Source organism: Podarcis liolepis (genome assembly GCF_965112155.1).
Source record: "Podarcis liolepis genome assembly, chromosome: Z".
NCBI lineage: Eukaryota > Metazoa > Chordata > Lepidosauria > Squamata > Lacertidae > Podarcis > Podarcis liolepis.
Window position 1 is genome coordinate 38,905,176 of NC_139570.1, and position 23,481 is coordinate 38,928,656.

The following is a 23,481-nucleotide window of genomic DNA, read 5'->3' on the forward strand; positions in this document are numbered from 1 at the left end:
GTATATTGATATGTGTTTTAATCTGCTTTCTAGCTTATTGATGATTTTGATTGTCTTTTGAAGGTTTTAATTCCCCCAGCCTGATGATTTCATTGTTTTATTCTTATTGTAAATTGCTTTGAGCGTTGCTTTTTTACAGTCAAATGGTATAAATTTTGTGAAATAATAAATAAACTACCAGGACCCCCATCAGATGTCTGCCCTAGATTCCCCGTTTAGATTATTTTCACCAGCACTTTCATATTCCACCATGCCCAGAGTGATGCATTGTGGGAAATGGAAATGGCACCTCCTGGATTGCAGTGCTGCTGCTACTACTGCTGCCTCCCAGTTTGTAAGTGCTCCAGGCCCACTCATGTAAGAAGAGGCCCATCAGAGGGTTGGGATTTTTTGCTTTGTTTTTGCCATTCCTGCATCCTGTTTGAGTTGCAGAGAAAGGCATTGTGGGTTTTTCAGTTTGCTTGTTTTTCCTAAGGTCCTAGCCCTGAAGAATATAGGGGAGAATCCGGAAGTGTTTTGCAGGCTTTTCTCATCCCAAGTTTTCTAGGAGAATGGTTTTCTATTTATTTCTCAAGCCTCAAAATAACATTCCCCTGACACAGGGAACCTGTGGCCCTCCATATTTTAAATCACAAATCCCATCATTCCTGACTATTGGCTGTGCCGGCCCATGACTGATGAGTGTTGGGAGTCTGACAACATCTGGAGAACCACAGGCTTCACACCCCTTCCCTCCATTCCTCACTCTCTGCCTTATTGGTTCTGACCAAAGCAATTTACAGATCTAAAAACAAACCTGCAAATAATTTCAGAATCAAGCATGTGAATGGGAGTAAGTCAATTGAATTAACATATATAGATATATGTTAAGACATATTCATATAATTTTATTTCATCACACTTTGCTCTGCTTAACCTGTTCTGAGCACATGCAGAGTTGATGGAGTTTCAATACCAGATTCTTCCCCCACTCCACCCCACTCTCTCACTCTGTCCTTTCTTAGCAGCAAACAGATCTGCAGCTGGAGAGAATCCAAGCACAGGAAGGCCTCTACGCTGTGCAGCACCAGTGCACAGAGCAAGTTGGGAGGCTGCTGGAGCAGATGGCAACCCTGGAAGCTGCCCAGAAGACAGAAAAGATGGCTGCACATCAGACAATGGTGAGTCCTGGTCTCCTTTTCAGAGCAACGGTCCACCTTCTCTAGCCACTTCTGTTCTTTTCTTTAATAAGATCTTATTAAAGCTTTTCATAATACAGTACAATAAAAAAAACAGAAAGAGAAAGAGAAAGAAAGATGCAAATCCATCTTTCAAAGGTAGATCTTAACCCTTGTCTCACACAAAAAGGGGCAGACCCTCACCTAGGAGATTCCTTTTCTTCTCCCAACCTCCCTCCCTGGGAGATGTTCCCTTTCCTTTCCTCACACACAGGGTCCATCAGCTTCATGTGTGTACAGTAGAGGACATTAAAAAAAAACAACAACCCAGAAGCAAGAGGAAAGGAAAGAAAAAGAAACAGAAACAAGAATATAAAAATAACAAAAGAATGAAAAAAGTATTTTTTAAAAAGGAAAGAAAGAGAAATAAAAAGGGCTTCCAATTCTCCATCTGTTTCTTTCTCTCTCCCTCTCTCTCTCTCTATATATTAAAATATTCCAAGTATTCATTCTAGGTTGATACCCAGCTGTTTCTCCTCCTGCTAGGCGATATTTTCCGAGTCTGGATCAACAGTAGTCTTCCTCCAGTCCAGCATAACTTTACCTCCAGTGTTGACAAAGAATAAATCTTTGATCTTTATTCCTACATGAGTCCAATGTTTTGTTCTGTTTTTCATTTAGAGCCAACTGGAAAAAGAAAACGAAGAACTGAAAGGCAGATGCAAAGACTTGGAAAGCTCCTTAAGGAAGCAAGAATCTGAATTGGAAAGGCTAAAGGTATCTGTGCTCTTAACAGTCATATCCATCCAGCCTGTTGGAAACTGGTATCCTGCCTTTTTTGGGTTAAGCAAAAGCTATGCTGCTAGTGCAGCAGAGAAGAGAGGGACCCCAGCCTAAATGTGCTACCTTTGACAGCCAGTTCAGTCAACTTGCAGGTGTTTTAATGGGTTTTGTTTTGCAAATGTTGCTAGCAGATTGTTGCAATGGCTGCCTCTGTGGGCCGGCATCCTTATAAACCTGGGGTGGGGAGCTGTAGAGCATGGGTCTGAAAGCTGAATGCAGCCCTCAAGTCTGCTCTGTCTGGCCCTCAGGATTGACCCCAGGCCTTACTCCTCACTGTCCCACTTTGCCCCCTTTCAAATATCATTGCTGTGTAAGTGAAGGGGCTTTGTTTGTTGATATAGCAGCTCAGGAGTAAAGAGTTAACTTCCCTCTCCCCAGCAGCATTGCCTATCGAAACCAGTTCCTTGGAAAAACTAAAATACTTTTTTCAAGCATTTGAAGGGATGAGGGGGAGAATGAGATGTGTGTGTGTTTTAAGTGTGGCTACACCTACTGGTGATTTTGGCCCTGCCCACCACTGGCATGCAGCCCTCAGAGGGTGGGCAAAAGGTAATGTGACCTTGAAGGTCAGAACAGTAGTCCACCTTGAACTGAGATTTCTTCTTTCTGTTTCTGTCGCCTTCCTTTGATTAAAATGGACTTTGATTGCATCCACTGTTACTTAGGGCAGGCCCATTGAAATTAACGGACATGACTTAACTGACTATTCTAGACCCCGCGGGTGATGCTGTGGTCTAAACCACTAAGCCTCTTGAGCTAAACCACTAAGCCTCTTGAGCTTGCTGATCGGAAGGTCTTGCAGTTCTGTGTGACTGAGCTCCCGTTGCTCTGTCCCTGTTTCTGCCAACCTAGCAGTTTGAAAGCATATCAGTGCAAGTAGATAAATAGGTGGGAAGGTAAACGGTGTTTCGATGCACTCTGGCACTCGCCATGGTGTTCTGTGCGCCAGTAGCGGTATAGTCATACTGGCCATATGACCCGGAAAGCTGTCTGTGGACAAATGCTAGCTTCCTCGGCCTGAAAGGCAAAATGAGCACCGCACCCCATAATCAACTTTGACTGGACTTAACTGTCAAGGGGTTATTTACCTTTACCTTGCTTTGAGTATAACTTGGCTAGATACAACTCTTTGCCTTCCCTTCGTTTGAGATTTGGTAGTTTGCCAAGGTAAAGTAGGCTAGAATTGTGGTTGGAAGATGGCCTTTTCCACGCTACAGTGCATGGATTTAGGGAGTTTACTCTCATTCTGAATCCTCCATTCTCTAACCCCAGGATTCTTGCTGCTTTGCAGGCAGAATTGAGCAGTAGCGCTGAAAATACCCAAGCCCTGGAGGAGACGCGAGGGCAAAGGGAGCATCAACTGCAGCAGGAGGTGGGCTCACCCCTTTGGCACCCACTCTGGGTATAGCTGGCCTTGTCTTCAGGATTGGCCACGGCAGGAGGCTGCACCTGAGCCATTCATTGTGTTGGTATTGACAGGTCAAATCAGAGCCAATGCAAATAAATTAGTTCTGGCCCACCACGAATGACTGCAAATCAGGCAGTGATAGGGGACCATTTTGGAGATGGGCAGGTCTCCATAATAGCTGAGAATCTAAAACAGATGTCTCTGTCTTGACTTTACTGCCTGGGTAAAAGCTGTCTGTCATAACTTAACTGTTTGTGGTAACGAGTCATTTCAGTGGCTAGGAAAAAATCCCCTTCTGATAGAGTCCTCCCCCACTTCCTTGTCCTCCCCCACCTGCTCCCTGCTGTTTATGAAGTGGGGATTGTGTTTGGGCAGAGCTTTTATCCAAAGCAGTGGCTTTGGGAACCAGGGCTTGTTCTGCTATGAAGCCAGAACTTTTCACCATAGAAATCTGTCACACTTCTTCACAGAGGCTCTGGAGCGATCCTTCTTCACCTGTTACATATTCCTCTAGCTCCAGCAGGGTGATGGGTGCTGTAGAAATTAAGTCTGGAAATGGTGGGTTCTTACCCTGCAAATTTAGGAAGATACAGAAGAGGTGTTGATCACGTTTGGAGGTCCAGCAAAGTTAATGGTACAATCAGGATTAATCAAGACAAAGAGGATTTTGAGGAGAAACAGTTTAGAGAGGGGGAAAGGTGTTCCAGATATTGGGGGCAGTGGGGGGCAGTGTAGGGGGAAGAGAGACGGATGAGCTTGTGAGAGGAGTGGGGGAAACATAAGAACAACCTGCTGTATCAGGCCAGTGGTCCTTCTAGTCCAGCATCCTGTTCCCTTAGTGGCCGGTATTCAGGGGCATTACTCCCTCTGGCTGTAGAGTCAGAGCACAGCCATCAGGGCCAGTAGCTATTGTTAGCCCTCTCCACAGGTGTTCTGTGTTGCTTGCATCTCACCCTTGAAAGTGTGAACAGCCTTTTGTCAAAAAGCATCATGTGTTGAGGTGAGGTCAGGGGAGGAGGGACCTTAACTGTTTTAGATCTAGTTACAGATAGGTAGCCGTGTTGGTCTGCCATAGTCAAAATAAAAATATTCCTTCTAGTAGCACCTTAAAGACCAACTAAGTTAGTTCTTGGTATGAGCTTTCGTGTGCATGCACACTTCTTCAGATACACTGAAACAGAAGTTGCCAGATCCTTCTATATAGTGAGAAGGTGGGGAGGGGTATTACTCAGAAGGGTGGTGGGAATGGGTGCAGTCGTTAAGAGTCATCAACAGGCTTATCTCAGCTATCTGCCAATCACCCATTCCCACCACCCTTCTGAGTAATACCCCTCCCCACCTTCTCACTATATAGAAGGATCTGGCAACTTCTGTTTCAGTGTATCTGAAGAAGTGTGCATGCACACGAAAGCTCATACCAAGAACTAACTTAGTTGGTCTTTAAGGTGCTACTAGAAGGAATTTTTTTATTTTGTTTTAGATCTGAAAGCAAAGACAGGAAATAGCCACGAAAGCCCATTGTGCAAATGTTTCAGCCAGCCTGGTGCTCTCCAGATGTTTTGGACCACAACTTCCATCAGCTCAGCCAGCACATTGGCGTTGAAATCCAGAACATCTGGAGGGCCCCAGGTTGGCAAGGGCTGACATTTGTCCAGTGTTGTAATAGGTAGCATATGTTGTCTGGACACTTCTGCTTGTACATGCTGTTACACCAGATTTTGTACAAAAAGGACACAATCTTTGGCTGCCATCCTCCTTTTCTGATAATAGCACTCCAGCTCCTAGTGTAAAATAGCCCTCAAGTGGGTCCAGTCTTACAGTGATGTTGGATTATGATAAATATTCATTTTGGAATGTCTGGGAAGCAACATCATAACTGTCCATGGCCTTTCTTTTTTCCCTTGGTGGCTTAGCTTGTGGATCTGACTGTGCTGTTGAATGAGAAGGACCTGCTGATTGCAGAGAAAGCAGAGGCACTTCTGAAAGGGGAGGAAGAGCTGAAGCACTTAAGGCAAGGTAAGACCCAGCAAAGCTTCATTTACTAGTAGCAAGGAGGGTGATGTGGCTCTCCAAGTTCTGTTGGACTCCCAACTGTCGTCAGCAGCTGCCAGTAGCTCAGGATGAATTGCACTTCGGTGGCATCTGGAGCACCACAGGTTAGAACAGTGGACCAAAGTGGATGGAATGACTGGATCAAGTTCATCAGTTTTGTTGAATTAATTAAACTAAACAGGTTTACTTGCATTTTAAATAAATGTGCAATTAATTGTTACTGTTTTGAATTTTATTCTGTTATGTTGGAATGGCAGACTAGGACCTGGGAGGCTCAGGATCAAACCCCCATTTGGCCATGAATCTTTTGCTAGGTGATGTTGGGCTAGTTGTTTCCACTCTCAGCCTAGGCTACCTTGCAGGGCTGTTGTGAGGATAAAGGTGGGGGAACAAGCTGAATGCTTCTTGGCCTGAATGCTTCTTGATTAATGACTGCATCCCACCCTCTCTTCCCTGCCTCTAAACTGGTTTCCCTTTCCTTCTAGACCACGATGCACTTCTGCTGCAGATAGACCAGTTGCAGTCCAACCTTGAGTTGTGCCAGCACCAGGCCATGGAGACAGAAGCTGCGGCAGAGAAACGGATGAGTGCTTTGCAAGAGCAGCTACAGTTCCAGCAGGAGCGCCTCTTAGCCAGCGAGAAGCAAGTAAGCAGCTTCCCCTCCTTGGGCAGGGCAAGCCCTTAGCCTTTCTAAAAACAACACTGTGGCTTCTCCTCTGGAATGTTCCTCTCTTCAGTACTGGAACACTGCAGCAGTGGGGAACCTCCAGACCATGCACCTCCCCATTTAGTCCACTGGGCAATTTCAGCCAAACCATAATGTCATTAGGGGGGAAATGGGGCACCCCCCCCCCACCAGTCGTGGTCTGCTGTCATCCACCCTCCAATCTACCTCCTTACGATTGGGGACAGGAAGGGTGGGAACAACTCAGTGTTGGCTCCTTTAGTTTTTGTGTTCCCCTGGCAGAACTCAACAAGGGTAAAGGTGGAGCCAAAACTAGAATGCGTTGACTGTGGCTCCACCTACTGTGACAGATTTTTAAATCCCAACAATTTTGTTTTCTTTCTTTTTTAAAAACTGACAAGTTTCCAGCCTTATGGATGCAAAGATGCGCTTGAGTTTGTGGGCAATGCCTGATGAAATCTCATCAGCCAGAAGGGTTGCTATGTAAGATTTCCATGCCCTTTATAATTCCTTAACACTTCCCATGATTGTGGAAGCAAAACACATATATGCAAAATAAACACAATTTATGCAGGTTTTCAGAATTTGGGTTACCTCATCACAGATGTGCGGCTTCTACCTTAAGCTTTCTTTGATATGTTTTGGAGGTGCCAGTACAGCCTTTTGACCCATATTGGCTGGTCTGCTTGTAGCTTGGTGCAGCCATTATTCCTGTGGTTTTGGTGCTTGCTTATCTCTTCTCACCCACCCTGCCCCTTCATATGTGGCAGGAGAAACCTACTTGTCCCAAATCTCTTCAGGATGTACATAAGCTCTCTTTTTGTTGCCTCTCTGATCTTGCTAAATCCAGCCTGTTTTTACCTCCTGCTAGGCTGCTACATTAGAACTGACTTCTGCAGCCCTGAAAAAGCATCTGTGTCCCTCTGAAGATGGGGGAACAGAGCCAAACGGGGAGGTGGCTGCCACTGATATTGTCCAGCTCCAGAAGGAAAACAGAGACTTGGAGCAGCAAATCACAGAGAAGAACAAGGTGTGGGTTCAACTGTTCATAAGCCTTTCTCCTACTTTCCCCCTCCTTCCAATTGTTTCTGATATGCAGTGGTACCTTGGTTGTTGAACAGCTTGGCTCCTGAACAAATTGGCTCCTGAACGCCACAAACTTGGAAGTAAGTGTTCCGGTTTATGAACCTTTTTAGAAGCCGAACATCTGATGTGGCTTCCACGGCTTCCAATTGAGTGCAGGAAGCTCCTGCAGCCAACCGGAAGCCGTGCCTTGGTTTTTGAACAGTTCTGGGAGTCTAAGTCAAACAATACCACCACCACTCAGTTTAAAAGGCAATAGGTTGTTTAATTAGCCAAAAGCTTGGGAGAAGAAGGATGTTTTGCCTGGCACCTAAAGATATGTAATGAAGGTGCCAGGCAAGCCTCCCTGGGGAGAGCATCCCAAAAGGCTTGATAGTTGAGGTGAAGTGGCTTTTATTGATGGCCACACTTGTGAACTGACGTTCTCTCCCTACCCTTACTCCTCTGGTAGACAATAAAGCAGCTGCAGCAGAGGATGGCAGAGCTGAAGAAAACCTTGCAGAAAGAATTGGTGAGTTCAGCTAGCATAACTGGAACAAATGATCCAAATTAGTGAGCGCTTGCTGTGAATGAGCTGCCCAGTTTGCATAATTTATGTAGGTTGCTATAGTCGCCTTTGGAGGTGGGGCAGAATTTGATAGTGTGGCATATATGCAGACCAGCAGGGCCCCTTTATTTCTTGCTCTCCAGAATGGCTTTGGAGGATGTGAGGCCTGGCTTCAGGAGTGTTGGATGTGGTGGCTTTGCCTGTCCTTTAAAGCTAGCACTGGTTTTTATCCTTTTCAGAAAATGCGACCCGATGGTGAGGTCCCTGAGGTCCCCACTGCTGCCTTGACTGTAACAAACAACTCCGATCTGAATGACTCCCGAGAGATAAACTTTGAGTACCTTAAGCACGTGGTGCTAAAATTTATGTCCTGCCGGGAATCAGAGGTAAGAAAAACATGTTTTACTGACGATGCCATTTTAACTTGTCCTCATCCTCCTGCCCTGCCCTCTAGTTTCCTTCCTCTTTATTTTGCTTTTGGCTGTGAATCAACATGCCTCAGGTGATAAGTTCCATGTGACATACCATAAGTTCAAATTCAAATATTTTTGAATTTTTGCCTGCCACCTTGATGAAGCATACGTACAAAATTAACCACTGTAAGCTAGTACCTCAGGGATCCCAGTTGAAACACAGAAGTCTAATCCACTATTTTCTACTATATATTTTGGAATGTGGTTTGTCCATTTGTTCTCTATGCATTCAACCACCTCTCAAGATACCGTATTTTCCTGTGTATAAGACACCCCCATGCATAAGACGACCCCTATTTTTTTAACCCAAAATTAAGAAATTAAGTTGTTTAGCTTGGGGGGGGGTCACTTCCAACAATTGCTCACCCGCCTGCCTGCCACTGCTAATTGCTTGCCACAGCCACTGCCGATCGCACATCTCACCGCAGCCAATTGTCTGCCCACTCACTGCCACCAACAGCCCTCCCGCCCACTTGCTGCAGCCACCAATCACCTGCCCACCTTGCCACAGCTGCCAATCACCTGCCCAATTGCTGCAGCCACAGCCAATCGCCAGCAGGCCTTGCTGCAGCCACCAATCACCCGCCCAATTGCCGCTGCCTACCTCCTGCTTGCTGCTGCCATTAATCGCACGTCCCCCTTCTGCATTCATTATCCATGTATAAGACAACACCCAATTTTTGCCTAATTTTTTTAAAGCAAAAATCATTGCCTTATACACAGAAAAATACAGTACTATCTCCAAACGCAGTACAAGGGTTACTGAGGTGGAGGCAGCAGTCCTTGTCAGTGTTTGGATGCCAAATGCCATTTTGGATCAAGATGAAGCGTTGAAACATTACTTTGGTGTGACTCTGTCCATTCTTTGGCATAGATTCAGCTGCCTAACTCAGGCAGTGGACTTTGTCACCATTTAGATGCCATTTTGACTCAAGATGGCAGATCAGATTAAACCTTAATAAGCATTAGCTTCCACCACCACACACACAAATTGATTTGGGACCAGGTCATTGTTCTCCAGATCAGGTCAGAGCCCTGGGTTGCTGTGTGGGTATGTTTTTGTGTGTGCACATAGCCCCCAAACTCACAAATTACACTTTGTTTAAAAATCACATTATTTGTTGGTTTCTTCAAACTGCCTAGCAGACACCAAGAGCAACAAGCATTTTTCTCTAGCTAGTTGGCTGTACCTCTGTGATCAAATCTGTAAGGGTTATACATAACAATCAATTGTAACTCACCAGCTATTCCATTTCAGGCATTCCACCTGATAAAAGCCATGTCTGTGTTGCTAAACTTCTCAAAAGAGGAAGAAAACATGCTCAAGGAAACCTTGGAGTATAAGGTAAGACTTTGCTTGAACTCTTACAAGGTCACTTGGGCATCTTCCGTCACTTGATGACCCCTATATCAAGGGATAGCTTGCATGTGTGAAGCAGGCATTGTGGGTCTATGTGCCAGAAATGGAGCTTTTGTTCCAGTCCTTCCATCACATGGGCTTTGGGAATCTTCCTTTTCAATTTGGGTCTCAGCCACATTGCCATTAGCATTACAGGGTGCATGCATCAAGTATATTTATTTATGCTCAGCATATATTTAAGTATATTTAAGCTCAGGCCTTTTTCTAATGTGCTTGTGAATTGCTGCTTCTACATGGCAATGGGTCACCTAGTCCTAGGCCATATCAAGGGAATGCAGCTCTATCAATTCCAGAGTTGTCTTATTTCCACGTATACATACATACTGTTCAGAAGTCCATGTCCTTGTGGCTCCTCTGTTCTTCCTGGCTGCTGATGGATTCTTGCATCTGTCCTCAAAGACCTGTGCTTAATTAAGCTTGTCTGGCTTGCATTATACTGAGATTGCATCCCTATCACTTTTCTGCATTAGCTTCACACCCTAGCCTGGCCTAGTGATGGCTTTTCAACCTATGTATCTTTGTGGAAGCTTTCAGGGTATTGGCTTCTTGCTCCCCATTTTTGTTCTGCTGGGACTTTGCAGATGCACACAGCTTTATTCAGATTTTCCACCTTCCTTTGCCCCTAATGTTTGGCTGCTCAGTTAATGGTATGCCTTTTTCTTTACTTATCGTTTTCCTTCTGCCAGATGTCGTGGTTTGGGTCAAAACCATCTCCCAAGGGCAGCATCCGACCCTCCATCTCAAGTCCAAGGACTCCGTGGTCGTGAGTGCCCCCCGCCTTGACCCAAGGATGTGCTGCCTGCCTCCAGCTGCTTTTTTTTTCTATGAAAAGGATCCTGCACCCACCAACTGAGGTGGTGTCTTTATTGCTGTCACCACAGTATTTTTGTACAAGAACTTTGAAAAATTGTTTACAAAGCTGTACTGTAAAAGGAGTGTCCTTTGCTGCAGCCTGACACCCCCCCTCCCTATTCCATCGTTTAGTGATAACAAATGGCCCTGGCTTCCGAGGCCTTGTGGAACCCAAGCGGTTGTGATTCTGGTGGCAGGAATTAGCAGCATAGGGCAGCTTCTGTCACAAACAGAAATCCCGAGTGTTGTATATTGAGGAACAAGTGCATGTGTCTGTTCTGCACTTACATCATTCCAGACAGTGTATAAAACCTTGTCGGGGTGGGGAGCAATTCTGCTTTCTCAGACTGATAACACCCCCCTTCTCAGCACTGCTTCACCAAGGCTGACTGAAACTGCTGGTGCATTCACACCTATGCTGCAAACAGCCCCATCTGCTTCAGCCAGGGCCAGCTTTATTTTTCTTAAAGAAAAATGATTAAGTGGTCTTCACAAAGCTTCATGTACTTGCCTTACCTTTCTAGATGAACATAGCAAGTTGCAGAGCGGAAGGAGGGTGGCGGCCTCTCATTTTTAAAGCGAAAACAGTAAGGTGATGGGGTTGCTTTGAGAGAACATGTTCTGTTTCACCTCTAGCTGAATTTGCTTGCAGGGAAGGGGGCAGCTGAGAGCTGCAGGTGCATCAGCCTCTGACAACATATCCTAGCTCCGTTTCAGCCGCAACACTAGCAATCAGTGTTGCTTTACTTAACAGATGGGGAGCTCTTGACATAATCACAGTTAATTTTTTTACACTACTTGAAAGTAACAGTCAGTTTGGCTCATTAGAAAGAAGAAACAAAGTACATGACCTTGCTTAAGAATTCTTTTTTCTTTAGTTATAAACCAAACAAAAAAGCCCCCCACCCCTATATTTTTATTAACCAGTCTATGTAAAGATACTGTCTATTCTGTACAGAACATCAACCATGTTAAGAGAGCAGGTTGCAATTTTAATATTGCCACTGCATATTGCTAAGCTACAGTATATTTTTGTTTACAAAGTGCTTATTAAGAAGAAAAAATCAGCCATGGTGGGGTTGGTTTTTCTTACCAAGAGCACAGCGTAAAATTTCTACTGGTTGATACTTTATTGTATTTTCCCAGAGTCACCTTTTTAAAGGTATTGTATGGAAACCCTCTTGGGCAGGACTCTATAGTAGCCTTAGTGTTGAATTCTTGTAAGGTAAGGTATCAGAGCACGAACGAGGTGTGTATATTCATTCAATGGTAGCAACCAATGCACTTTTTCTCCTTGTACAAAGAAAACACAAACCACCTTTGAAGTGTATGTAGAAAAAAGCTTTTATGGACACTTGGGAAGTCCATTCATTCTGTGTACATATGGACTGTATTATGTAATGGCTTGTAGAGTCCTAATTTGTGGTGCAATACATTTTTGATTAAAACTTGAGGCTACTTAATTATCTTCATGTTTCATGGTATATACTTAACTGGTAGCACTGGAGGTTCCAAGCCTTGCCTACGGTTGCTTAATGGAAAAGTTTTTCACTGGGCATGTGGAATTAGTTCTCTCTTCTCTCTTTAAACACAGATGAGGCAGACTCTGTCTTCCTGAGAATGTGAACAGCCCTTCTGTCTCCCCATTCAGGGTTAAAAACGCCACGTCACCTTTCCTGCCGTGACTGCAAAGTGCCTATTTCAACTGCACTGCTTTACTTATTACCCCTATAGTCCACTTGCAAGTCTATTGTGCAGGTTCCTGAAAAGAATGGACTCCATTCTCAGCTTCACAGTCAATACAGCACTTCACCTTCTCAATTTCAAGTTAAGAATGTACTATACTGCGTTTTCTCTAGGCTGTAATACTTTACAATACAGTAACAGGGCAAGCTTAAAGCAGGATTATAAAATCAAGCTGTCTTTCAGAAGTACTCTTGTCTTTAACCAACCTCTAATGGCTACATACTACCCTGCAAGAACAAAGGGTCCTACTTGTGGGCTACCTAAAGGCATCTTAGCAGCTGCTGTTATGGAAACTAGCCTTTGATCTGCGCTAGGAAGACTTGTACAATGTGTTACTTTGACAAAAGACTCATCTGTCTACCACCATCTTTTGGGGAGAGATGGGCAACTAGTTAGTAGTTTGAGATTAGTGTCTGAATGTGGAAAATCTGAATTTTCAAACATATAAAGCAGACTACTGCTGCCTTCCACCATATCAAAATCAATTTCAGCTTCCTCAAACCCAAATGGTACATGGTTTAAATATAAAAGCTAAGCTTCCTAGGCAGGAAAGTATGGACAACTAAGTGACATCCATGAAAAAAAATGAAAGCTCTACCACACAGTAGCAGTAGTTATTTTTATTTAAAAAAAAAACTGGCAGAGAGAATGTGTGTGGGTGTGCATAATGTATGTGTTTGGATGTATAGGCAGAAGAGGGTGCAGCCCACTCCCATTAAAATCCATTGCTAATTATTCTAACCATCCAAGAACTTTATTTTGAAAGAGCAGCAGGCACTTTACATGAAACCAACTTCATACTCAGCCCACCTAGTCTCAACTATGTACAAAAAGCTCTCTTGCATAATAAAACCCTTTTCCAACCCCCAAAACAAGGTATTCTCATTTTGCATCTGACATAACAGCTCCCCACCCAACCCCATCCCAAAACCCCAAATAATTGTTAAATTTAAATTAATGTCTCACTCACCCACACACACTTGGCTAGAGCAGTAGCTGTTCTGGAAGCAGGTGCTTGCACACAAATGGGCTGCCCCCACTTCCCTTCACAACACAGACTCCCCTCCCAGCTCCTGCCTTGATAGTCAGAAAACAAGAATACATAAAACTGCCCCACCACCACCACCTCTGTTAAAGGACACTGTTCCAAGAGAGGAAGGAGGGACACCCCCGCCTGCCACATACACACACAGTATTTCAGTAGATTGTGGTTCCTAGAAGAGTGGACCAAAGTATCGGTGTAGCCAGTACTTCTTCCTGACTCCAACAGTTTTCTTGGTGTCAATTCCAGAGAACATAAAGTCTTTTAAACAGTTTTTCGTGCAGTCAGGACTCTGACTATGGAGCCTAGGCCACCTACTGCTAATGCCTGCGACAGGAAGAGAAAGAAAAGTTAGTTTATGGGCCAGTTCAAGTCCACCCCAGCAAATGAGGCAGTGAGTGATAAGCATTTGTGCTCACCCAATCTGCAGAACCTCTAAAAAAGGCCCACCACCTCTTCATGTAAGACCAGTTAATTTCATGGGCTGACTAACCAGGCTATATCAATCTCTCTTGCTATTTCTTTTTTCTTTTCTTTTTTGAGGTGGGGGGGGGGAGAGAAGAACCCATTAGTTTTCTGCTGACTTTAATGTTGCTTTTTTATGTAGAATTCACTGATCCCCCCTTATTGTTAGCCCTTTGGCTCTATGAATCCATTTACCCCAGGCCAGGCAATAAGATAGGGAGAATGCTGTGCTTGAATAGCTGAGGATGGGAGCTTCTGCTAGTCTTCATTCCGAGTCTTCTGTGCACATGGGATGGGGAAACCATAAGCAAGGCTAGCCTCCATAACCCTACAGTTGTAATGGCTTTGGGCAGGTGCAGCTTCTTACCCTCAGGTGACTGAATTTGCTCTTGGAAGCTGTGAGAAACCGCAGCACAAGGCAGGCTTCTTTTCTTTGCACTTACAGCCCTGTGGAGTGGTGCAAACAATGGTGCCCAAGCCAGGCACTGTACCAAACCTCTCTTGGAAACTCCTTGCTGCTCTGAGCCTGGCAGGCCACACAGAAACTCTTCTTTCTAAGCTATCTCATTTCACAAATTCCACACTCCCCATCCCTGCAACATCAGCCCACTTTGGGCATAAGCTTTCGTTTCCATTGGAAACGAAAGCAAGCAGAAACAGGTTTCATGTTGTCATGAGAACACAAAAGTCGTCCGTCCCCAACCCGCCCACTGGTACATCTGCACCTCTTGAGAGGCAAGTATTGAGTATCGCTGCACTGCCAACCCTGGAAAAGTCACTAACAGAAAGGCTGGTACAACATTTATGTCTTTCTTGCCATCAACTCTAATTTTGTATGTTGCATTTTCATCCCTCCATAGATTACACTTCTCAAGAGCCCCTTCCCTGCCTCGCCCCAATCCTCATCCTCTTGCAGGCAAGAGTGTTTTGTACAGGTGGGCAGTGACAGGTCACTGGCCCTTCAAAAATAGACCCGACCTGCTGAACCACATGGATTAGGACCTCCAAGCTGGGAGAGAAATCACCTACCTTTTCATGCCACTGGAGTAGTATTGCACTGCTATTTTCTGTTGGCTTTTCAAATCCTTTATAAATGTACTTCATTAACAAGTCAATACCGTTGCTGTCTAAGGAGTTCACAGCTTGCTCAATCTCGCTGCCTCTAAAGGAGGTCAGAACCTTCAGCACCACTTCCTGGGCCCGCTCCTGGAGAGACAGGCAACAAGAGAAGAATAAGACTGCAAATACAACCCAACCGACACCAGCTGTTTCCCAGGAACTCACTTAACAGCAAAGACAGGATCCAGAAACAAGTCTTTTCATATTACCAAAAACACACTAGATCAGTCTTTCCCAAAGGGGTCACTATTGACCTTATGGGGTCAACAGGGCAGTGAATGAAGATCTAGAGATAAAAAAGCGGAAGGGTAGTTGCAGGACATTGGGAAGCACCATGCCCCCAATATGTTGGAGCTGTGGCATCAGGAAGCGGTGGAAGATGGCATTTATGAAGATATACGGAGTAGCTTCATTACTTACACTACCACAACTAAGCGTAACTGTAACACAATCTCTGGAAAGATGCTCTTGAAGGATTTAAGATGACTCTTGTTCTTCCTCTTCAAGGCAATGTGGAATTTGTTTATGTAATACATTTTTTATGGCTTGTATTTTTTTAAAAAAAAGAGCAATACAAAAAATGGGGTGCCCCCAGCCAGGCACTGGTGAGCAATTAGGGAGACAGGCACTTACATTCTAGTGTTTGTAACCAGAAGGTCTCCAGATTCTAAGCATTTCTGATTATCAAAACAATGACTTTCTCCAGGATTCAACTTACCTTTGCTGCATGGTTCTTTGTGTTGACAGGAGAATTCTGTAAAGCCGCATGGAAAGCTCTGAGCATATCACCTGTGCAGCCACATAAGTCAAGGAACTAAAGCAACTGAGCTGACCCACACAACACACACAAAACCAGCACCCTGTACTAGGCCTGGAAATTTAACCAGGGTCTCTCAGCACTCGCTGCACAGTGACACATTAGCTAGACCCAAGGACATCAATTTGGGCACTGACCAACCCTGAGGAAACCCAACCATTGCCAGGCAGCCTACAATTCCCTCTAGTAAAGGAAATGCTGACAACCTGGCTTCTGCCACTACAATCTCTAATTCACCAGTTACAGAAATGGGCATCTGTTGAGTGTGTGTGAGGCAGGCAAAGATGCCCCACAAGACACTTCATTTATCAAGCAAATAAAGGAAAAACATTGAAGCTGGAACCAGTCTTCCAAAATTAGAACTTGCTCCCCTCTCCCATGCGATGAACATTATTTAGTGCCTTTCATTTTTTGTTGCCCTGAAATTACTCCACAAGGAGTCCATTAGAATCTCCATCACACAAAGCGTCACTGATTGCAAGGAAGGCCTCCTCCCGTGCCAAGGTCAATCTCCTCTACACTTATTAAAAGAAACTTCACATTATAGTTGACAGGAAACCCTTTATCATCCAAAGCAGAAGCGACAGAGCCATCAGATCAAGGAAACCTGATGTCTCAGACATCCTTGGAACTTATCAGTATAACTCTCCCATTATTACAACAAATCTGATTTTGTTAATCTTTCTCCTTCTTTAAAATGATAATAATATTATGTTCTACTTATGCGGCTGCCAGGATACCAAGGAATCAGAAAAGACACCAAGGGAACAGTAGACAAAAAGGCTGCATTTATTATTAAATCTCCACAAACACACTAAAGATTAAAAGCGCCCCTTATTTTTTATGGTTGTCTTTACTTAACTGAAATGAGTAAGACTGAACTCACAGCAGCAGCGAGCTGGTGTTACCAGTGGCTGCAAGGAATTTAAACCCATACAAAATTCAAACCTTTCACTAAAATGAATTAGGGCTGCTAAACTTGCAAAGACCTGTCTACACACACAAACACATGTTTCCACCACATACACACACAAAAAGAAAACTAAACAGCCTGCAACCAGTCTCATGGATGGCACACTTATAAGAGGACTTCCAGCCTTGAAACCAGTGAGCAAGTAGCAGCCTACACAGCAACTAAGGCTATTTTTTTATTATTATTTTTTGCCTTTCAGGGAAGCAGTCTCAAATGTCCATTCAGCTGAATGGTGGTGGGAGATGGACTAGGGCACACACTCACTTTCCTCAAATATACCCAGCACCCCACATGAACACCACACCTCCAAATTTAAAAGTAGCTACAAGAAACTGAAGACTGCTCAACCTTCTTAGTTGGTCTTAGGCTTCTAACTAGAACATTTGCAGCTAGACAGTAGCAAGAAGATAAGTGATTTCCTCAATATGCATGAGGCAGTTGCTAAGGTGAGTTCCACTGCCTACCTATGCAATCTTCTCAACTACCTGACACCTGTTTCTTCTCAACACAGGATCTTTCAAATTTTCTTGTACTGTTGTCTCTCACAAAACAAGTAAAGCTACCATAGAAACATTTTGAGCAAGGTGCTAAAGGTCAGGTTTCAGAACACCAGTTTGGAAGATTAAACTCAAGGTTTTAAAATAGCAAATACACAACCCTACTCCTCAGCACCACAATTCTAATTCACTGTCACATCCCAGTACACAGACCAGTTTTGCTGGGAGACTAGGAATTCCTTCAATCTAATCACCAAAGTTATACACTGCAAATGAATTTGCAGGCAAGGGTGGAAGTGAAAACCTCTGGTTACAGTAAGCGGTAAAGATTTTTTTGTACAGACTAAATGAGACAAGACATCCAAATATGCTAGCAGCACAGAAAAAGCCTGTGTGACCTATGCATGTTACAGAATTCAAATTTAAAAGGCATTGACCTCTTAATAAAAGGAACAATCTGGGTTATGTCCCTCGGTGGTTGGCAGCAGAGTTATTCTGATCATCTTTATACCAGTTTAACTCTATTCATTCATTGAATAGAGAAAACAGCAGGGAGTGGAATATTCTTTTCCTTCATATGAACTCTCAATGGTTTGATTTAATTCACCAGTAATGGTGATTTCACAACTTGGCAAATCCTGGAAGAACACCACCCAAAATGTCTTGTTTCATTCACTAAGGGATGAAGAATAGACTCTAAATCATCCACAACACTCACCTAGTGTTAGAAACTCAAATATATAAATTAGGCACCAAATGGCTCCTTAAACCAAGGTTTCCGCCTCCAAAACGGAATGTCTAATTGCCATTTTTGGGCAAGATATCTCAAAAGTCTTATTTTTCAGTTTTGGACTGACTATGATTGATTGATTATCAGTTAAATATCTGGCTAGTTTAGAGGACAACCTTGAGCTAGGTTAAAAGCTTTGAGAACTTAAAGAAGAAAAGTCACTTGATCCAGGGACAGTCAACATATGTATTGGCCTATTCCTATCTCTTTTCTTAATGGTGATATGGACCATTCATAACATAAGAATATTCTTCACAACAGTGAGCAGGGCAGTGGGGTGGGGTAAGTGAAGACAAGCTACAAATAATTATAACATTGTTCACTGCTTCAGCTCAGGCTGCACAGAAAAAGCATTTTGGTTCCTGAAATTCATTCTGATTGTGCAGATAAAATATAACTGATAGAATTCTACAGGATGTGGTATTGGTGTGTGAAAACAGTCAAGAGCCAATGATCCCCAGGCGTGCACCTCCAGATGGTGAAGATGTCAGGTTGCAAGTGGCCAACAGGCAGGTGCAAAATGCAGCTGGCTAATTTCAAACACTACAACACTACCCTCACCGGCAGCAAACCCATGTTTTTCAAACTTCACACCTCTACAGGGAATACCTTCCATGCAGATCTGTCTGCAAAAGAACCCCATTCATATCTGGTGCAGAATACATTTGCTTTGCAGATAATCCTAAAGGTTACTGCACTGTAACCATGTGCTGCATCACTGTAGCCCCACAAAAACCTAAGGCTGTACATCGCAGGGGAAGATAGTTTGTTAGTTAACCAATCTTTCAGGAAGCACCCCCACCCCCAAATTACTAATCTTGTGGAGGGGCTCCTGGAATCCCAGAAATAAGTTTGTAAACCACAGCTTTAAACAACAAAATGAGAAGGAGTGAAAAAACAATCATGTTGATTTGTAATTCTTGTTATCTACAGTGGTGCCTCGCAAGACGAAATTAATTTGTTCCGCAAGTCTCTTCGTCTTGCGGTTTTTTCGTCTTGCGATGCACGGTTTCCCATAGGAATGCATTGAAAATCAATTAATGCGTTCCTAGGGAAACCGCCTTCAGACCAGGTCCAGGGACAGTCTGTCCCCCGACCTCTTCTGAAGGCTGGGGGGACGACGACAAGGGCTTTTCTTCCCACCCCCAGCAGTTTAAAAAACCCTGGGAAGCTCTTCCCGCTGTCCCCGGACCTCTTTTGAAGCAAGGGGCAGTGGGGAGAAGCGATCTCCCCGCAGCCCCTTGCTTCAAAAGAGAAGACTCGCTGTCCCCGGGGCAAGCTTCATTTTGCGAAGCAAGCCCATAGGGAAGTTCGTCTTGCGGGGTACCACTGTACAAGGATGCAGTTAACTTTGGATTTCAGACTCTGGCATAAGTAACAGCTACCTAAAAATTAAAAAGGCACCTATCCAAAGCAGGAACCCAAGCTCTGGAAATTGCTTTCATACAGAGTTCACAGGACTTCCTTCAGCCAAGCAGAAATATGCTTCTACCAACTGCACAGCCTACTCTCAGCAAAGAATAACAATATTTAAGTGCAGAGACTAGTGTGTTCCATTTAACCAAGAGAACAACTTATGGAAATCCAATGGCAAAGGCGATGAAAGGTAGAGAAAGCCAAGAGGTGCCACACCTGGGAGAGTCATCATTAGAAGCATGAACAATACTGTTTCAAAGCATCTCATCTTGAGAATCTCAAAGCATTTAACACTTCTGTTCATAATTCTGCCATTGTGAGTCACATCCCCTTCATCTCATAAAGCTTATACTTCTGAATCTATGGGGTTATTCTTGCTGGAAAGATACACATGCCAACTACTGAGAGCGAGAAAGCAAGCAAGCAGCTAGGACAAACCCAGCAGCAAATATACTGCTTGAACCCATGAAAGAGCTGATAATACTATTGATTCTGTAACATGCTGGCCTTTCCTGTCTTTTGTAGTGCGTCAGCTGTCACTGGCCTCCTTGGAATATTACAGACGGTACAAGGTCACACTTTAAATACATTATTTCAGTCTCTCAGCAAGCACTGTCCAAGACAGAGCTGCATCAATTCAGCTCTGGTTACATTTCAACATCTTTTTTTGGAGCAAAAGCACACACTCATATTTTAACATCTTTCTTTCTCTCCTGGAAATGACAGAAGCAATAGCTTCCTGACCTGTTGGTCTCTGAACTGGACTTTCTGCTCCTCATTCCAGAAAGCACAGGCTCCCATTTCACCATTAGGCACGGGCAGGGCCACATTTGCCAATTCCGGCTGGCACGAACAAGCCCGCCCCTGTCACCAGCACCCTTCAGAGATCCAGTAAGGCAAGTGCCTTCTTGCCAAACCTGATTCCATGCATGACGGAAGCATGCCTCACGACCCTTACGCATGTTTTTAATTGCTTACACATTGTGGAAAGCCGCGGGGTAGGGCTAACCTCATACCATGGTGACCTGCCCTGCAACATCACCTGGCCTCTCTACACACTCATAACCCTTCCCCAACAGAGCCTGTTCAGATGCCCACACACCCATTTTTCAGACAGTGTTTCTGCAGGTATCTGAAGCTCCTCAGATCATTCACACAATTTTCCAGACCCAAGCTGCCTCTCCTTGAAATGACTAGACACGAATGGCTACAATCAGCAACCACTACAAGTAAAGCAACTTCCAGAAGGCTACAGGCACTAAGGACCAACCCTTAAGACAGTTCCTTCACTAGAGGCTGCTTCACCCTACCCGTGGCAATTTTCAAATGCCAGCTCCATCCATACCCCTCCCTTTTCAACCTCTGCCTTCTTAAAAAAGGATGAGCACCCCTGAGGACTACCCAGACCCTCTGATGGAAGAAAAACATGGTTATTATGAAGTCCATTACTGTGTTACCTCGGTTTAAGAACTTAATTCGTTCTGGAGGTCCGTTCTTAACATGAAACTGTTCTTAACCTGAAGTGCCATTTTAGCTAAAGGGGCCTCCCGCTGCCACCATGGCGCAATTTCTGTTCTCATCCTGAAGCAAAGTTATTAACCCGAGGTACTATTTCTGGCTTGGCAGAGTCTGTAACCTGAAGTATCTGTAACCTGAGGTACCATTGTACTAGGTAAAGGACTCCCTCCCCCCACTAAATGAAATCATAGGAAGCTAAGGGTTGTGCACAACTAAGTTCTGCTCAGAGCAGATCCACTGAAATGAATGAACCGAGAGTGACATGCACATTAATTTCAATGGGTGTAGCACTAACACTGGATAGAAACTCTATATATCTTACTGGACAAAAGGACAGACAGTGTTTCGATGTGAAGCAAATTGTGACAGGATATGCCAATTCCAAAAGGGGGAAGTCAGAGATGAGGTGCTTAGGAGAATGAATATCTTCTCAAGGCTTTCCAGAGTTTCACAGTAGGGTAAATGGCTAACTACGCACTTGCCTGATCTTGCAAAGTCTACATTCCTCCTCAGTGGCAGTTGCTCGAAGAGAGAGAATGATAAACAGTGAAGTGGACAGAAATATTCCAGGGAGGGGGGAGAAATAAAAGAATGGTGCCTTCTCCATAAAAGCAGCTACAACAAGAGATACAACCAACTCCTTAGAATCTATCAGGGAAGGAAAGATCAGGCAGAGGAGGACAATCTAGCACAGTGGCCTTCAAACAGTCAGTACCCATTACTGAGTCCATTATTCTCTGTACTGTCCACACTGACTTGCAGCAGATATCCAGGATTTCAAACTGGGTTCCGTCCTAGTCCTACCTAGAGATGTCAGAGGGCAAATATCAGACACTTTGCATGCAAACCAAAGACTACCACTGAGCTACAGTCCTTCCCCTATATGGTAAAAGACATTATGAGGTGCTCCCTCAATTCACATTGCGCTTAAAGGAGAATCCCTGTTCTGGATAAAATTAATGTTTTTTCACAGATTAATACAAAGGCAATGGGAAGGAGGAAGAGAAGAAGTGGGAAAGATGAAAGCACCCAGGCACATGGGGAGAAAAGGGTTTAAAAATAATGCCCCATGAAAAAGAGCAGGGAAGAGAATAGAGATGAGAAGTAATGGCCCATATGGGAGAAGAGGGGGAAAGGTGGGCAGCAGAGAAATGCCCCAAAGCACACTGGGGAGAGAGTAGCAGGAAATGAAGGCATTGAGGCACACAGATACAAAAGTGGGCAAAAACAAAGGGATCTCCAAAAGAGTACGGGTAGGGGGGGGAATAGGGGGAGGCTGAAGAGAAGCAATGCCCAAGGCACACAGGGAAAAAAGAATAAGGCAGCTTCCTAGTCCCTTTTTTATTTAGCAGTCCTTGCTCAAACAACAGAACATTAGCTTTGCATGCAGAAGGGCCCTAGCTGGACCCTCAACAGCATCCCCAGGTAAGGATGGGAGAGATCCCCCTGCCTCAAACCCTATTAGAGAACTGCTGCCAGTCCGTGCGGACAACACTGAACTAGGCGGACCGACGGTCTGACTCTGTATTTAAAAGCACATCTTTATTCAGCACTAGCATTTCACTTTATCTCTAATGGGGGTGGACCACAGCTGAGTGGCACAGCACATGCTTTGCACGCGAAAGGTCTCCAGTTCAATCCCCAACGGCATCTCTAGGGAGGGTTGGAAGACAGACAGACACCCCCACCCCACCCCGCTGCCTGAAACCCTGGAAGGGCGCCTTGCCAGTCAAGGGTGGGCGACATCGAGGGGCCTCCGGGGTCGCTCGCTCGGGCCGAGAAAGGATATTGCCGCAGCGCCGCCTCCACCTCCGGGCCGGCTCCTCCCTCCGCCTCCGCCGCGCCGGCCCCGCTCCCCGCATCGGCGCCGTCGGGCTCTTCCACGAAGCGGTTCTCGTCGAACTGATCGATGTCGAGGCGGCGGAAGCGCGAGGAGAGCGAGCTCCGCGCCATAGCTGAGCCGGACGGCAGCCGGGCGCTCTCCCGAGGCGCCGCCGCCACAGCCACGCACGCCGCCGCCGCCGAGGCTACACTTCCCTCCTCAGGACAGCACTGCTCGGAAAAGGAAACCCCGCCCGCCCGCCTGCCAGGGCGAGGGCGGGGCCGACTGACAGGCGCGGCCAACACACCCCCTGGGCGGGGCCTGGCCTGCGGCGAGGGCGGAGGGCGAGAAAGAGCGAAGAGGCGAAGCTCCCGTTCGCTCTGCGTCACTCCGCCTCGAGCCGGTCCTACCCACGTGGTCTCAAAACGCAACCACCTTCCCTGCTCGGAGCAGCTTTTTTATCGCTCTCGCCCCCTCCCATAGCTGTCCACCTTCCCTTTTTTTGCGGAAAATTCCCTTATTCCAGCGCCGTTTCCCGGTGCTATCCCGGATTGTTCGATATCCTGTAGACTGTCCCCGGGACAGGTGAAGCTACTGATCCCTTATTTTCAAATCCGAAAGTTGTCAGCTATGCCCCCTTCCCTTCGGTGCCACTTCGATTTGGGATTCGAATTAAAAGGTGCATATGCGTGTCCGCGGCCTCAATTCATATGCCACAATGCGGTTTTGTTAATCTGCCTAATCTCTTAATATAAA

General features: G+C 45.1%; 2 protein-coding genes across 12 annotated transcripts in view; one reads left to right on the forward strand and one right to left on the reverse strand.

Annotated features, from left to right (window-relative positions):
• GOLGA1 (golgin A1) overlaps nt 1-11,983 on the forward strand; it is a 40,115-nt gene extending 28,132 nt beyond the window's left edge. For 6 of the 11 annotated variants that reach the window (XM_083486139.1, XM_083486141.1, XM_083486144.1 and 3 more), the window contains 10 exons: nt 1,008-1,160; nt 1,839-1,934; nt 3,292-3,372; nt 5,322-5,424; nt 5,946-6,106; nt 7,017-7,175; nt 7,680-7,739; nt 8,015-8,161; nt 9,507-9,593; nt 10,355-11,983. In XM_083486139.1, coding sequence (XP_083342265.1) covers nt 1,008-1,160; nt 1,839-1,934; nt 3,292-3,372; nt 5,322-5,424; nt 5,946-6,106; nt 7,017-7,175; nt 7,680-7,739; nt 8,015-8,161; nt 9,507-9,593; nt 10,355-10,435 — 1,128 coding nt within the window. In that variant the 3' untranslated portion in view covers nt 10,436-11,983. Of the gene's footprint in view, nt 1-1,004; nt 1,161-1,838; nt 1,935-3,291; nt 3,373-5,321; nt 5,425-5,945; nt 6,107-7,016; nt 7,176-7,679; nt 7,740-8,014; nt 8,162-9,506; nt 9,594-10,354 lie in introns of all 11 variants that reach the window. The other 5 variants (XM_083486136.1, XM_083486140.1, XM_083486143.1 and 2 more) reach the window with 1 other exon arrangement.
• A 1,440-nt stretch (nt 11,984-13,423) lies between these two features.
• ARPC5L (actin related protein 2/3 complex subunit 5 like) lies at nt 13,424-22,942 on the reverse strand. The gene is made up of 4 exons (XM_083486147.1): nt 22,692-22,942; nt 15,611-15,682; nt 14,803-14,979; nt 13,424-13,635 (listed from the first exon to the last, which is right to left on the reverse strand). Exons 1-4 carry the CDS (start codon nt 22,854-22,856, stop codon nt 13,573-13,575), a joined length of 477 nt encoding a protein of 158 aa, XP_083342273.1. The 5' UTR covers nt 22,857-22,942; the 3' UTR covers nt 13,424-13,572.
• Nucleotides 22,943-23,481: the final 539 nt, after the last annotated feature.

Excerpts from the sequence above, each read along its gene's own strand:
- ARPC5L (XM_083486147.1), bottom strand. The coding sequence starts at position 22,856 with ATGGCGCGGAGCTCGCTCTCCTCGCGCTTCCGCCGCCTCGACATCGAT. Across the intron at positions 14,980-15,610 it reads CAAAGAACCATGCAGCAAAG|GAGCGGGCCCAGGAAGTGGT; the intron begins GTAAGTTGAATC and ends CTGTCTCTCCAG. Across the intron at positions 13,636-14,802 it reads TACTCCAGTGGCATGAAAAG|GCATTAGCAGTAGGTGGCCT; the intron begins GTAGGTGATTTC and ends TTCCTGTCGCAG.